Source organism: Trichogramma pretiosum, unplaced genomic scaffold (genome assembly GCF_000599845.2).
Source record: "Trichogramma pretiosum strain Unisexual culture from Peru unplaced genomic scaffold, Tpre_2.0 scaffold7, whole genome shotgun sequence".
NCBI classification, from domain to species: domain Eukaryota; kingdom Metazoa; phylum Arthropoda; class Insecta; order Hymenoptera; family Trichogrammatidae; genus Trichogramma; species Trichogramma pretiosum.
Window position 1 is genome coordinate 2,351,408 of NW_019641639.1, and position 16,842 is coordinate 2,368,249.

At 42.5% G+C, this 16,842-nt stretch overlaps 2 protein-coding genes across 2 annotated transcripts; one reads left to right on the plus strand and one right to left on the minus strand.

Moving 5' to 3' along the window:
- Nucleotides 1-3,068: 3,068 nt before the first annotated feature.
- LOC111693811 (dynein heavy chain 5, axonemal) lies at nucleotides 3,069-16,837 on the minus strand. Its single transcript, XM_023459591.1, is given in 9 exon segments — nucleotides 3,069-4,960; nucleotides 6,060-7,669; nucleotides 9,051-9,661; nucleotides 9,735-10,101; nucleotides 10,330-11,455; nucleotides 11,517-12,364; nucleotides 14,665-14,938; nucleotides 16,156-16,384; nucleotides 16,442-16,837. Coding segments are annotated over 9 exon segments (7,353 nt in total).
- On the plus strand, nucleotides 7,823-9,009 carry LOC106648638 (myoneurin-like). Its single transcript, XM_014365685.2, has 3 exons — nucleotides 7,823-7,923; nucleotides 8,001-8,082; nucleotides 8,156-9,009. The coding sequence occupies exons 1-3, from the start codon at nucleotides 7,889-7,891 to the stop codon at nucleotides 8,897-8,899; spliced, it is 861 nt and encodes a 286-aa protein (XP_014221171.1). The 5' UTR covers nucleotides 7,823-7,888; the 3' UTR covers nucleotides 8,900-9,009.
- Nucleotides 16,838-16,842: the final 5 nt, after the last annotated feature.

A 16,842-nucleotide genomic window follows, 5' to 3' on the forward strand; every position in this document is an offset into this window, starting at 1 on the left:
TATGGAAATTGAATGAGTAAATTTTATCTACGGCTTGCTTCATCAGGAAAAACAATTCTACTAATTTTAAGATATCAAACTTATTTGTTTTCATTACAAACATGGTCATTGTTTATGAGATGAAACCCGTTCATTATCATGTTTATCTATGTTTATATGTTCTCTTTCCAAATTCGAACTAGTTTAGAATTTTAATTTGTTAACAATCTCTTCGAGGAATTATTTGGGATTTTGGACATAAATTGTAAAAGTTTGTAGTATTCATTTTGACATTTTCTGATCGAAAATTCTGGAAAAAAAATTTGGAAGGTTAAAAATGCTAAATGTCTAGTTGTCCACCATCCTACTGAACTATGAATGTCATGAACTTAGAACTTGCTTATATTTTTAGTTACGAAGTTCAAAAGCATTATAAATGAGCGTACGTGTATTTGTTGGCAGGTGGAAGCTATTTTCGTTCTAAAAAATTGAATTGAAACATTTACCTGGAAATTAATAATATTTATTGAAGATAAAATAACAACTATTCTGAGTCTTTTTGTTCAATAACAAATGCTACAATCGAAGTGAAAAAAAACAAAGGAAATTATTAAAATTCAATTATATTTTTTTGTGTTTTATTTCTAAGATTTTCAATGTATAGTATATTGATACGATGCTACAGTTCGAAAATAACACCAAATTATTGTTTTATTCTTAATGAAACTCTTTTTCATAGTCTTTTTTATACTTCTTGAAAATTATTCTCATTTACTTCAAGAATGCAATATGAACGGTAGATAAAAATTATAGTGAATTTATAGTGAGGATTTTCTTACAAAGAGAAATGTTGATAATTGAAAAATTTCTTCGAATAAAAACGAAGCAAAATGAAATAACGCCCAGAAGAAAAACGAAGTTATTCGAATTCACTTCAAGTTGGAAAGTGGATGTCCTTCGTGGACTGTCTTTTGGTGAGTAAGCATTTGCCTTTTTGTTCCAAATTTTTTCTCGCATTTGTCGCAAGCAAAATTTTTGCGACCTTCGTGAATCGCGTTTTGGTGTAAACTCAAATTCTGTTTCGTTCCAAATTTCTTCTCACACTTGTCACACGCGAAATTCCTCTGACATTCGTGCACTATCCTTTGGTGGAAGAGCAATTGCGATTTTGTTCCATATGCCTTCTCGCAATTGTCGCATTTGTAATCTTTTTGACCCTCGTGTACTATCTTTTGGTGGTTTAGTAAATGCTGTTTCCGTCCAAATTTTTTCTCACATTTGTCGCATGCGAAATCTCTGCGATCTTCATGTACTGTCTTTTGGTGTAAGAGCAAAGTCCATTTTTTTCCAAATTTCATTTGGCATTTTTGACATGTGTAATCTTTGCAACCTTCATGGACTGTTCTTTGGTGAAAAAACAAAACCGATTTGTGTCCAAACTTCTTCTCGCACATATCACATGCAAAATCTTTACGACCCTCGTGTACTGTTTTCTGATGTACGATCAAAGATTTGCGCATTCCAAATTTCTTTTCGCACTTGTCGCATGCATGATCTCTGCGACCTTCGTGTACAATCCTTTGGTGCCTCAACATAACACAATTAATTCCGAATTTCTTCTTGCACTTGTCACATTCATAATCTTTGCGACCCTCATGGACTGTCTTTTGATGTCTGAGCATTAGCTGCTTATGTCCAAATTTTTTCTCGCACTTGTTGCATTCAAAATCTTTGCGACCTTCATGGACTGTTTTTTGATGTTTACTTAAATCATTGTTTTTCCCAAATTTCTTCTCGCACTTTTCACAGGCTAAATTTTTCTGACCTTCGTGTACGATTTTTTGGTGTTTGCTCAAATTTCTTCTGTCTCCAAATTTTTTCTCGCACTTGTTGCATTCAAAATCTTTGCGACGTTCATGGACTGATTTTTGATGAGTGAGCAACTCCCTTTTTCGTCCAAATTTTTTCCTGCATTTATCACATGTGTGATCTTTGCGACCCTCATGGACTATTGTTATGTGCAAGAGCAAATTATGTTTAGTATCAAAGCTTTTCGCGCACAATTCACATAAGTAATTTTTGAAAACTTCGTGGAAAATTTTGTTATGCTTGAGTAAAGTTGATTTATTTTCAAATTTTCTCTGGCATTTGTCACATGTGATATCTTCACGATCTTTGTGTACTAATTTTTGATGCGCAATAAAACTCGAATTTTTCACAAATATCTCCTCGCACTGGTCGCATGCAAAATTTTTGCGATTTTCGTGTTCGAATTTTTGATGTGCAAACAAAATTGATATTTCCACAAATTTCTTCTTACACTGGTTATATGGGTATTCTATTTGATCATTGTGAATTGTGTTTCGGTGTGTTATCAAGCTTGATTCTTGTGTGAATATTTCTTGACAAATGTTACAAACGTGTTGTTTTTCGTTCGAAACAACAATGTCGTGTTCATTTAAATCATTTTTTAAAACGACTTCGTCAAATTTCTTTTCACTTTCATCCATTTTTGGTGCCTAAATTGGACAAAGGATTCTTTTATTCAGCGCTATGGAAATGTAATGAGTAAAATTTATCTATGACTTGTTCGGGAAAAGCAATTCTACTAATTTCAAGATATTTAACTTATTTGTTTTTAGTATAAACACGATAATTGTTTATAGGACAATGTGAAAACCGGTTATGATCGTATTTATCTATGTTTATATGCTCTCCTTCCAAATTCGAACCAGTTTAAAATTATTAAAATTCGTGACATTCATTCTAACATTTGGAGCCCGGCGTGCTCCAATATCCGCCTCTGCACTGGTATATGCTCTTGCGTTTGTGAACGCCGAGGATCATAGATAATCGTAGGGATATTTCCTTCTCTCGCAGGGGTAGAAAACTTTAAAAATATCAAGTTAGCTGTTTATCAGAAGCAAAATTTCTTAAAAATTAATTAACTGAAAGTATCAAAATGTGAAAGAAGAAAATTTTTTCAAAGTTCAAAAAAAGAATGAACAATAGTCTTGAAAAAATTAAAAAAAAATCTAATAGCAAGTCAAAAATTTAATTGAAAAACAAACATTAAACACAACGAAAATTCATTTGATTGCTATCCATTCAAATAATAGCGTGCGGTGTTCGAGCATCGGTAAGTTTATTCCATGCTTAATTATTATTTCATAAAAAATCATACATTTAACGGCCTGCAGCGCCATCTCTCGATCCGACAGCTCTCGCTCGGCCTCGGCCAAGTCGTCCATGGCCACCTTCAGTCTCGCCTCCTGCAGAGTCAGATTGGCCTTCAGCGGAAGAACCTCCTTGTTGACCGAGTGAAAGAACGACATGGCCTTGGTCCAGGACAGCAGACCGGCGACGTCGCCGCAGACCCGCCGCGCCGTTTCCATGTTGTAGTCCTCCATCTTGAAGTAGGGCTGCAGCAGCTCGACCATCTCGTCGGTGATGATGTCCTTGGGGTAGTTCTGCAGCTGCAGCAGGAACGTGGCGCTGGCCATCATCTTGAGGGACTCGGCCCAGGACGGCTTGGGACACTGAGTCGTGACGTCCGGTATCACAGGACTGATCTTGCGTTGAAACAGTATCAGCACGCAGTCCATTATCCGCATGATCAGGTGGGGCGGTCGGCCAAGTTTTCGCACCGTCGCGATGTGCGCCGGTTTGATGGTGTTCAGGGCCGCCTCGGCCTCCTCCAGGGCCGGCTTCGCCGCCTCCAGCTTCTGCTCGGCCACGCCCTTCTCCTCGGCGATGCACGCCACCAACTGCTCGGCCTTCTCCTTGACCTTCTGCACCTGATTCTTGAAGGATTCGGCCTGGGTCGCTCGCTCCGTGACCTCGACCAGCACGGTCTCCGCCGTCTCCGAGGCCTGCACCAGATCCTTCTCCATCTCGGCTAGATCCTGCTTTAAGATCTCCACGGATATGGAGGCCTCCTCGAGCTTGGCCAGACCCGTGTCCATGCGTCGCGCCCCCTCGCCGAGCTCGAACTGCTTCATCCGATAGATGTTCTTGTAGCCGCCAATGAAGTTCAGATAGGACTTGGGCGTTACGTGGGTGGCCCGACGAAATCGCTGAAAGTACTCCACCGAGTTTTCCGCCACGATGTCCTGGATCGAGCCCAGAGCGTTGACGAGCTCGTTCTTGACCGAGGCGCTGCAGGCGATCTCGAAGTCGTGCAGAAAGTGCTCGGCGACGAGCACGAGGGCGTCCCGAGGCCACGGCTGGAACCAGTCGATGGTGCAGCCGGAGATGAGGGCTGGGAAGCGCTGAGCTCGATTGCGGAATTTCTCGCCCACGGGCGAGAAGCAGAATACGACGTGCAAATTCTGGCAGGTTCTCTGAAGGAAGTGTTCCATGATGATCTCGTTGTTGAGCGTCTTCTTGGGATTCTCGCGCTTCAGGATCGGAGTCAGCTCGGAAATTATCTCCGCCTGCTCGTCGCGGGTGAAGAGATTGCTGATGACTCCCGAGCTCAGGATGTTGTTCAGATACTCGAGAAAGCCTTCCTCCTTGATGTCCAGATCGGAGAAGAGAAAGGTCGTGCCCTTGCCCTGTCCACCGCAAGCTCTGTACAGAAACTTCAAGTCCTCCAGGAAGTTGGCCACGTTGTACGACCTGGTCAGGGTGATCTGGAAGGTCTTGTAGCCGGCGATGAAGGACGAGAGCTTGGTCAAACTCTGCTTGCCCGAACCGCCAACGCCCACGAGCATGACGTTTCCGCGAGGATGCCTGATGACCCGCGATATCTTGACCAGGTGGAGCATGGCGTCGGGGAAGAAGACCAGGTCCATGCCAGCGCCTCGCTGCATCTCGTTGTACTGCGCCAGAAACATCTCCAGGCGATCGCGCAGCACCTGGTGCTCGAACACGGGCTCGTAGACCTTCGGCAGCTCCATGTCCGCGTCCTCGCCCTCCTCGCCCGTAGGCTCGGGGGCGTCTCTGTATACGATGAATTATAAGATCGTTATTGGTTGATTTAGGGTGTACAGACTTGAAAAAACTTTAATTTTATACGGAGTTGATGAAAGATCAGATATTAAAATGAAAGTAAGGGATACTGAATTTTATTTACGGTAGTTTTACATGAAATCTTCGTTGAAAACGCCTGCATGATAACGATTTATTTTTTAACATAAATGGTAAAAAATGCATGAAAACGCAGTCGTACACCTTATTTGTGCACTTACATTTAAACAATTTGATTAAAAATTAATGTTTCAATACAGGTTTAGTTTTTGCTTTTATGTCTCAAAAGATTTATGAGAATTCAATCAAAATTAAAGCCAGAATTAACCGCTAGATGGCGAGTACCATTCATACGTAAATCTGCAAGTGACAAAGTAAAAATAATAGGATAAATCAAAGCACGGTTTCAAATAGGAAATTATCAACACAATCTGGGTTTCCTCTCGCGTCAAACGAAATATATTTGATCAATGTCATGTATACTTACTTTATTATAAAACAGTTATATAAGTTAAATTTCAGAAAGTTTTGGAAATTGATACTGTTGGTAATGAACCCGACATAATTGAATGAATCTTCAAGTACAAAAATTAACAATCATACTATTAAATTCAAATTGAATTGAATTTAATTTGATCTACATCTTACACTTGAAATGTAGGAAATGAAAAAAAACTGCATGAAAATTAATGCAAGGATGGAGGAATTTTTCCCCTTCAACTATTTGAATGAATTTATTTGTGTCGAAAAGAATTAAATGTGATTTTAATCGAGTTTTTATATTAAATTTGATGTAAAACGATCATGTACAACGATTCATAAAAAATTACTTAAAATTTAATTCAAATCACATTAATTTTAAATATTTTATACGAAGTGAAATATGTTCCACGGTGTACCTTACCTCATAAAATCAACGAACGCAGGACTATTCGATATCATGTCCACGTAAGACTCTCCCAATTTATCCTTCACAATGCTGATCAACTCCTGGGCGTACCAGTCCTTGTCCTCTTGATGGGTGAATCTGTCGCTGAATACTCGCTCGCACTCGTGCCTCCAGAGCAGCATCAGCACACCTTCTTGATCGAACACCGTGGACAGAGTGCCGAGCATGCCCTGCCAGACTCTCGACAGATCTCGCAGATTGAAGACGTAGTGGAACTTGGCCGGGGTCGGCAGCAGCTTGATCCTCGTGTTCTGCCACAGGATCCTCGTGATGGAGACGAGATTCTTGACCAGCTCGCGCACCTCCGCGGAGAAGCCTCGCTTGGCGTTGTAGTGGCCGAGTCCGAGCACCGTGAAGATCCGATCGATCGACTCGTCGTCGGGCATGGTGCAGTTGAAGATGCAGAACTGACGCTTCAGCCGAGAGGGTATGTCGTTGCGACCGCCACCGGGCTGACCCATGGCACCCATGAACGTGACGTCGACGATCGTCGTGAAATCTCCCGGTTTCTCCAGCGAGTAGAAGCCCTTCATGTCCATCGTCTGGCGTACGATCTCGTTCGTTATCTGATCGCCCCACTCGTTGATCTCCGGCAGATTGATGTCGTCGATGAAGATGAGCATCTTCTTGCCGCCCGCCGGCCCGAAGGTGCTGCCCATGCGCTTCTCCACGTAGCTCTCGATGGTCTTCTGAAACTGGAAGGGAGTGGTGGCCGAGCTAAAGTTGAAGGACCGATTGAGGGTCGTCTCGGGATTGGCCTTGCGCGTGTAGTTCTTCATCATGACGGTCTTGGCGGAGCCCTGCTCGCCCGTGAGCAGCACCGCGCCGTCCTGCTTGCCGATCAGGTGGATCAGGTACTCGATCTTCACGTTGTCCGGTATGGGTATGAGGATGCTGCTGAAGTCGGGCGTGGCCGACTCCGGATAGACGTAGCTGGTCAGCAGGCTCGACCACTGGTCCCACTTGCCCTTGTCGTTGACAAAGAAGTCGAAGATCGACGCTTGGGAATTTTCCTCCGGGCAGGGTAGATCGAGACTTTTGAAGTTTTCTTTCAAATAAGCGTCGTACTTGGATCTGCCGCTCTTTTCCAGCAGTGCTCCGATGCCCCAGATCAGGGCGAACACGTAGAAGCGTCGCAGATGCTCCGGAGTCATCGGTACGGGTTTGTTCATCTCCGCGTCGTCCTCGATCTCCAACTCTTTCGGCTGATCGTCCTCCTCCACGGGCGGTGGAATCAGTCCCTCCAACAGGCACAGCATCTGTCGTATCACGTTGCACTGCAGCACGTTGATCGCCAGCACCAACGACTGGGCGCTCCACGCGTAGACCTGCGCGAACGACTCCTGAAAGCAGGACTCGAACACCTCCTGCTCCATGGCCGAACGGCTCTTGATCCAGGCCGTGACGACGGGCTCCCAGTCAAGCCCCGAGGAGCTCATGTAGACCATGCCGTTGCGCGATACCGTCGCCGGGCTGGCGTTGTCGATGTTGTGCGGCTCGAAGATTATCTTGCAGGTGGGAGCCATGGGCAGACGATCGCCGTTGGCCAACGTGAGCGTCTTGTTGTCGTCTAGGACGGAGTTGAGATTCTCGATCCAGATACTGTCGACCGGGCCGTCGAGCACCAGCCAGATGTGCTCGTCCGGCTTGGACTTGAGGGTCTTGCGCCAGAGAGCCGAGAAAATTCCGTCGGTCCAGTCGTTCGTCGCGACGTCGAGACGTCCAAACATCTGCGCGGACGTTATGCTCTTCGGGTTCATTCGCATCTCTCTGAAATCATTTTTTTGCGATGAAATATTATTTTATTTAGAAATAAAATCAATTCTGTTCATAAAGCTGGTTCGATAATTTATTTTCTCCGATCGTATGTAATGAGTTTACGTTGCTTTGTTTACATTATTCGAAATGTACGTAAATAAAAGTTAGTTGGTTTGACGTGTATCATCGCTAGAGAAAAATCAATCCTTCTCGAGATTCGAAGCGAGAAACATGGAGCCAAGCAGTGTATCTACCCGTGCGCTCAGGTAATTTTTTTATTTATTATGAGCAAGACTTTTAAAACACAGTAGAATAGTACTTAATGATATTTGAATTATTTCAGAATCAAAAAAGACCCCCTCAGAGTGTTAACTGAAAATAATGATCTTAATATAATTATCAATACCCGGGATATTAAAAATTCGGTAAGTGTTGATGATTGAATACGACGATAATTGCAATTTTTTAAAAAATTACTTATATATAATTTTATTACAGGTTCGACCGCTTCGAAAGTACAATGAAAATCATGATGACTTGCGAATTAAGTCTAATAAAAGTAAAGACGTGAAGCTCAATGGGGATGTATTAACGCTTACAAAAGTAGAAGATCATTCCAAAAATCATTGTGAAAATATAAAGTGCAGCGACGATCGTGAAAATCAAAACCCAAACAAAGTAAAAACTGCAGAGTCGGTAAAACGAGACATTTTCAGCGACAAGGCAAAAAGTTCGATCACGATATTTGACTCTATACTTGGTAAGGAAAATCGTCAAGATGTCAAATGCAGCGACGATCGTGAAAATAAAAAAGTGATCAAAGCAGAAAGTGCAGGGGCAGCAAAGAAAGAAATTTCCAGTGATGAAGCAAAAGGTTCGATCGCGAAAATCGACTGCGAACTTCATCAGAAAAATCGTCAAGATGAAAAATGTAGCCACGACAGTGAAATTTCCAGAGAACTCGATGAGAAAATGAATATTTTCTCGCCCAATCTTGATGCGAGTCGAAAAGCACCGAGAGAAAAGGAGACCGTGGAAGTTCGCATCGGCACGGCGAGCGATAAAATAATCACACAATGTAATTTGTGCGGAAAAATATTCAACAAACCATCCGGTCTCTGCAGGCACTTCAAATCGTCGCACAAGGGTCGCTCTTACGCGTGCGAGAAGTGCGACAAGATATTCGGAAAGAGAGGAACTCTCAAGGCCCATGTGGATGTGGCGCATCCCTCGCGCATCTAATGACTCGTAACATTTATACAATTTATATTCACTTTTGTGTAAAAAATCTCGATACACGATGTAGTGCATCTATTCAGAAGACTAATTAAAAAATTTTCATTCACTGCATACATTTATTTCTGATTTATTTTCTTCCGAGTAAAAAACTCACTTGTGCGCGTCGCCCAGCGAAGTCAGAGCCTTCATGAGGGTCTGAATGCAGGTCGTTTTGCCGGCTCCGGTCGGACCCAGAGTCATGATGCCGTGCCTCACTCTCTGCGTCTCGTACAGCTGAATGAGCTTCAGCACCCAGGGCGGATGATACACGAGGCCGTCCTCGTGGGCCTGCTTCTCGATGGCCGCCTCCAGCTCCGGATAGGCCGTCTTTTCCAGCGCCTGATTCGGGAACAGATCGGCCACCAGCGATATGAACAGCGGCTCGTCCTCGTCTATGAGTTTCGACAGATTCATGTCTCTCAGGACTCTCATGACGATCGTGCTCTCGGAATCCTTGGAATTGGTTCTCTTGGCGGCTCCGAGCGAGCGCAGAACCGACAGGATATTTCTCAGACCGAAGTCGTAATGCACCTGCTTCGTAAGCTGCTCCTCGCACAGTTTATACAAGGTGTAAAATTTTCGAGCCAGGGTGATGTTTTCTAAGAATCCACAGCTGGCCAGCTTCACGCGTATGATGATCTGTCGGTCCGGGACCATCATGGCCACAGTACGAAATTGTATCTTCAAATTTTCCGGCAACTCTTTTCTCCCGGCATAGCCTGGATTCTAAAAACAGTCGAGAGATGCTTTTTCATTTAAAGACCGACTTTTTAAATTAATTTCCGACACTGTCCAGTACCATCGTTATGAAGATACCGAACTCCGGATACATGTCGATGAGATCGCCGTCGGTGAAGGTGAACTGCTTCTTCTTTTCCTTCTTGGCGGCCAGAACGACGGCGATCTGTTGGGCGGCCACCGACAGGACCGGCAGCTCGATGCGATTGAACTCGTCGAAGCAGCCCCAGGAGCCGCTCTGCGCCAGTCCCTTGTAGATGCGGCCCAGACCCCGATAATCCATCTGATCCGAGCAATTGAACACCACGACGTACTTGGCCAGTGTCTTGCCCATGTCCTTGACCGTCTCGGTTTTGCCCGTGCCGGCGGGTCCGCAGGGCGAGCCGCCCATCGACATCGACAGCGCCTGGGCGAGAGTTATGTAGCAGCTGGGAAAAAATTTAATTCGGTTCAATTGTTTTTTCTTAGCATTCTTTCAATAGTTATTTTTAATTATTTACATTTAAAATGTACAATGTCAATTTAATTATAAATTGTAATTTACAGATAATTTAAAATGTACTGAATTTCTTAAAGATAATAGCATTTTAAAACATTGGTCATTAGCCCAATATCAACATCGAGATTTTCAAAATCGATTTTTTCTTTCAACTCACCGATCGGTCAGAGGTGTGATAACGAGACGTTCGGTGCAGCCCAAGTACTCGTTTTGATAAACGAACTGCACGTCCGTGACCGACACCATTGTCTTGTCTAGATCTTCCTTGAAGTAAAAGCGGCACTGCTTCAACCACTCGAAATCGTTGACTGATCGCACGTTCAAACGGCACATCATGTCGAAGATGTCGCGCTGATGTACGTCTATCGTTATCAGCGTCTCGAACTTGATCCTGTCGATCTTCGATAGGTCTCGGGTCGTCTGATCGATCAGGGTGTTGAGCAGCTCCAGGAATCGATTGTTCGTCTCGCCCATTATTCGCTTGTCGGCGCGCGCCTGTAGCAGCGCCATCTCCGAGTCCCGCGTCCAGACCATCTGTATGCCGAGGATGCCCACCTGGGCCGGCATCTTTTCCAGAAAGTTCAGCAGATTGAAGTTCTGATCGTTGATGGTCGTATGCGCCTGTCGGATTATCGAGTGCAGCGACTGCTGAGAGGTCAGCAGCAGCTGCATCAGCCAAGTCTCGACCGAGCCCTCGGCCCTCACCGCTCGCTCCAGCTGAATCGTCTCGCCCTCCGACGAGATGATCGCAGTGATCTTGTTGTACTCGATGTCGTGGAACTTGACGTATCTCGTGTTGTCGAAGATGGACAGCAGGTGATTCTGAATCGTGTGCGAGTCCGACGCCTGGCCCAAAATCTCCAGCAGAGCCGGATCCGACACGAAGAAGAATCTCGGAAACATCATGCGTTTCTTCTCGAGGTAGCCGCTGAGAGATTTCTGGCACAGCTCGAGCTGCTCTTGCAGATGAGGCAGCAGCTGCTTGAGCAGATCGTCGCCCACACAGCAGGGCACCACGCCCGGGGTCTCGTGGGCTCTCTGCATGATCTTCTGCCAGCTCTTGTCGATCTTGCTGAAACGCTTGGCCTCCTTGGGCAGCTGCTTGGCGATGTCGCCGCCCACGAACACGGCCTCCAGGTAAACCCACATGTTCTGGACGAGCAGCCACCGCTCGAGGATCTCGTTGGTGTTGGACAGATCGCCGAGCCACTGTTGAATTTGCTTGCGAAACGGTGCGTTGTAACGATTCGACATCAGAGAGCTCAATATCATTAAGCTGTCCTCTGTGCAATAAATATAATTAGTTAAAATTCGTACAAAAAAAGATGAACGTTTAAACTTTACCCAATTGTCCAATAGTTTCAGCTGTTGTATCGCCTCGAAGAAGCAACTCTCCTCTATTATTGAACGTCATAAAAGTCAACTCGTGAGTCGACCATTCGTTGACGACCTGTCTAAGTTTCGCCTCGATGTCTTTTTCCTTCATCGCCGATATGCAAATATCTTCGATATCTTCCTTGTGCTTCAGCAGAGGTGCCTCCAAGATATTTTTCAGACAAAATCCTTCGCTCTCGAGATCGAACACGTGATTCGTGGCTTCCACGATTCGCTGCCAGTGACGCGGTTTCATGGCTTTGTTGGCCATCAGTTCCAACAGAGGACACATGTCGTTGAAGTCGTCGATCGTTTTCTTCAGAGCGAAGAAGGCCGGCCACTCTTTCAATCCTTTCGGCAATTTTCGGCATCGATTTTGGAATTCCATCAGTTCGTTGTTGATCTCTTCGATGTTCACCTCGCCCCAAGGTATGTCGTAGTAACTGCTGACTCGATCGATCACGTCGTTGTAAAGTTTGTACAGCTTCTGCAGCAGATTCAGCTCCTTTCTGATCTGCGTTAGCTCGGGATAATCCGTGATGGGCAGCCCGAACAGCTCCTCGCCGCTCTGGTAGGCCTGCAATTTGCGCCACATGCCGTCGAAGCGATTCTGAAACAGTATCTGGCGATCCGAGGCCTCGCGCGGCGTCAAGCCGGCCTGCATCGGACCCGAGGTGCGATACTCCTCGCAGTAGGCCTCGTTGTCGACGCGAAATTTTTCCAGATTGGCGCGCAGCTCCTGCTCCAGTTGCGGCTGCAGATTGAGCAGCTGGATATGACTGTTCAGGGCTCGGGTCTGGATCTGCTGCCACGTGTACCTGAAAATTTGACTCGTTAGAATAGGCGAGAAATAAAAATGATGTTTTTGACGACTATATTATTTTTTTCTAAAGTTATCCTTTAATATATTTACTCTTATCAATTTTGAATTTCTTTTAAAACTCTCAAAAAAAAGATCGTCCATCCAGGGAAAATATTAAAACTCGAAGTATTAAGGAAGATTGTTTGATTGAAAAAGAATCCCCTGAATGTGTGGACAATAGATCAGCCAAACGAAGATCTTATAACATGCCTTTGTGCGAGGCAAGAGTAGATGTGAGAGAAATTATTTTTTTCTAAAATTATCCTGTAATATATATACTTTTTTCAATTTAAAATTCCTTTTAGAATTTTCAAAATAAAGATCGTCCATCCAGAGAAAATTTAAAAACGAAGAGTATTGGTCTTACTGATAATGTTAAAAGGCGATCGTATGATATGCCATTGTTCAACGTAAAATTTTCTTCTTCCAACATTCAAATTGAACTTAAGCAATTTATCATTTTTGCTTTAAATTTTATATTGTCTGCCATGAATCATTTTTTTTTAATTTAGGATAACGAAAATCAAGAGAATTTTCAACCGATTGAAGATTTCCAAAATGAAAATGATAGATCGCCAAAGCCAAGTTTGAATTATAAAAGTATGTTCTCAACGAATGAAAATTCATCGGATGAAGACTTGAAATTAGTTTGTTTACTTATGACACAAATTATTTATTTTTTAAACTGTTTTATATGTTTTAAAATAAAAAAATTTATTTTTCAGAACGATTGTATCAAGAAGAGCAATTTAAAAAAAAGAAGTATTTACATAATTTCTTGCGATGATGAAGATACAAGCAATTTTAAGAAAATTTCGGACGCCTCGAAATACATTTGTCCGAATAAAAAGATCAAAGTGGAAAAAAACACATACGGTCAATCTTCCACAGCATCATCTCTAGCCAACTGTAATGATTCTACATATCGAGACTCTCAAGGACTGTGGACGCTTTTGTATTCGGAAAAAAGAGAGGATGTGATTTCAAGAAGTTTTTGATTATTTAAAAATGATGTATTAAATTTTTATATATTTTTTAGTTGATGGAATTGGAGCCTAACACAAAAATTTATATCAAGTGTACGGACTTGAAACAAATTCAACAAACGCTGGAAAAGCAAACACTTTTTGCTCGAGCTCTAATGGAAAAGATTTTTGAGCCATCGGCGTTAGCTAGTTGCTCGGTTGGAGGTAAAGGGAAAAACGATAGCGACGATAAGAAACCTGGTTTGAATCAAGCCGCCGTACAAAGTATTCTAAGTAAGTATTTCAATTTTTTTTTTTGAAAAAGTAGTAAAAATAATATTTATTTATAGACTATACGCTTGCTTGGGCGCAATTGAAAGGATGGCCTCACATGGACCAACAATCTCTTAAACACACCATGAGACAAAAAACGATTGAAAAAAAAATACGGGCAAATAGACGCATTCCCTTTCCTCAAAGTTATTTCACGATGTTTCACGTTATATCATGTTATTTTACGTAATTTCATGTTATCTTCTACGTTCTACGTTATTTTTGAAAAATTAAATAAAATTTTTGAAGTTTGTATTTAATTTTTGTAAAAATTAAATGTATACAAAATGTATACAAACTGTATACATCGCCAATATACAAAATGTATACAAAATGTATAACCTTTTTTTACTTGGGTATCTGATACAGTAAAGTAACAAATATCAAGTGCTTTTTAAAAGATCTAAAATGATAATTTCATTATTTCAATAAATTTAGACTAGTTTTAAACTTTGTCAACTCGATAATACTATTTTTGGCTTCAACACTAGATGGCGAATATCTTTATATTTGTAAATCTGCAAGTGGCTAAGTCAAAATAATTGTATAAGTAAAATCATAAATTGATCAGAAATTTCGTTTAAAAAATTATGGCACTTGATTAAGGTTCATCTCACTGCAGTCGCCGCGAGGTATAAAAATCCCAATATACAATCTAATTCTGTATCCACAGGATACGGAGCATGCTTGATGTTAAATTTAAAATAGAAATCTTAAATAGAAACTAATTATACGTCAACCATCGGTGCTGGAAGAAAAAATTCCACGAAAAATTCTAAAAATTACTTCATTTATGCAAGAAAAAATAAAAAAAATTTTTTTATTTAAAGAAACATTTTAAAACCGATAAAAAAATTCATAACTTTGTAACTATTCTATAGATCCTTAAATTCATTTTTGACAGATTGAATGTTTAGAATTTCTAGCAGAGAGATAACTTAATCTTATTATTTTATACCTTAAGTTGTCTACTTGTTCGAGGCATTCCCGATCAACAGGTACCTCGTATCTCGTCACGATGTTGAATGCCTCCTCGATGGGCTCGATTTTCAGCTCCATGTCGACCTCTTGTTCTCGGATTTTCCTCAAAGTTTCCATGATGACTTTCACGTCGTCCAAATCGCGTATCTGCCTATCTAATTTCCTTTCCATCTCACTCATTACGGCGTAAACGTATTCCATCTCGCGACGATACTTTTTCTTGATGGCTTGGCCAATTTTGTGAGTGGCGCCTGGAAACATATTAATCCAAAAATTTTTATGGGAAGTTCGAGATCGTACTTTTTATGAAATCCTTTTATGCCAATATTTATTAATTAACTCAAGATTCACAATGAGATAAGCCACTTTTTACACAGTGCGTGCAACGATCGAAAGAGATTCTTAAAAAACAAAAACGAGTCACGCAACTCCGGCTATGACAATCTCGTGCAAAATATCCTCAGCGATAGCCATTGACGAGATCGATGCAGCGGCCCCCATCGGCTCACGGATTCGAGCCGCACTCGTCGATGTCGCAGTGCTGTCCGGTGAATCCAGGCTCGGACTCGCAGGTGTAGCGATTGATTTCGTCAACGCAACGAACTCCGCAATGGTGCACGGGTTGATCGGTTGCGATTTCTATTAAACTACTCGTATTTTTTGATTTCTATGATATTTTCAGTTTTGTCCATGAGCATTGTACAATGAATTAATAGCCATTCACCTGAATGTTGATAGATACAGAATGTTGATAAGTACAGAAATATATTTTGTTTACGTTTGGATTCGATTATGACATCTAGCGGTGAAATCCGAAGCTCATCAGGGACGCGAGTTTAACGCGAAGTTTCGCTTGCCTTACAGCCTCTCCTCCTTCAATATACATGCATGTATATGTCTTTAATTTAACTGTACATTTATTATTTAATTACAAAATTTTGTTTGTTAACAAAATATTAACGTTTAAAATATTATTGTTAAAATTTTTTAACGTTAGGGAGATAGATGACGACATGTTTGTCCGGTGCTTATATGTAGTTGTTCCCACTATTACTGTAGTTAGATCCAATGTATTCAATATTTTTCTCTACTGCAATTGTAACTTTTAAATTTGCATCCAGCATAATTATTTATAAAATATTGTGCTGAATGTCGAAATAAAAAAATTCACAAATTCTCGTAAAATGCTTGCTCAGAATTTCCGTACGTCTTCGAAAATGTCAAGTTTTCTACAGGACGCAAAAAAGAAAATTAAATTTTACTAGTTCGATCCTTTTTATTCTCTTTCGCTCTTTTCTATTGTGTTTCTGATTTCTACAGCAAAATGTGAGCTTTTTCATTTCGCCGACAGATGGAGTATCGTAAACACCCAAGTGCAAAAGAAATTTCCGATTTTTATAATCGTCCGTAAAAATCTGGCAACGCTTATGTTTTGTAATTTCATTTAGCTCACGACGAGTATACTCACTTTTTATTTCCGTAAACAGGCCGTACTTGAGCTTCTCGGTGGAGACGGCGATGGACGAGCCGAACACTATCATGTCCGGTTCGGTCGCCAGCTTGGCTTCGAGCTCGCCGTGCTTCCTCAGCGTGCTCTCGAACTCGGTCAGCGATATCTGCAGCAGCTCTCGCACGCTGCGCTCGTTTTGCCAGAGAAAATTGTAGAGTTTCCAACGCTCGAGAAACTCAGACAAATCCTAAAGTATCAGTCGATGCATTATCCATACCCAGCTTGGATATAATATATTCCATACCTGTCGAAACGCTTGAACGCAAGTGCCGAGAATCGAGAACATCTTGATGATCTCCTTATTGTCCATGATCATGGTGTGGAAATTACGCTTCTGCACCGGGAACGTCGGCTTCTCCTCTGAGACGACCTTGTAGAGTCGCCGACGACGACTCTTCGGATCCTCGTTGGCGTCCTGCTGGCGTCTCTGGGCCTCCATCTGCGCCCGGGTGACGACGTCCAGCAGGTTTCGCTTCGGAGCCCAGGGCGTCGATCGCCACGTCACCTTGTCGCTCTTGCCGTCCTTGCCGCTGTCCCACTGAGCGACGCCTTTGGCCACCCCCGTCACGTGCTTGCCGCTCGCCACGAGGGCCTCTTGCACCTCGTCGAGATTCGGCTTCACCAGTACCGACGGTATCATGAGGG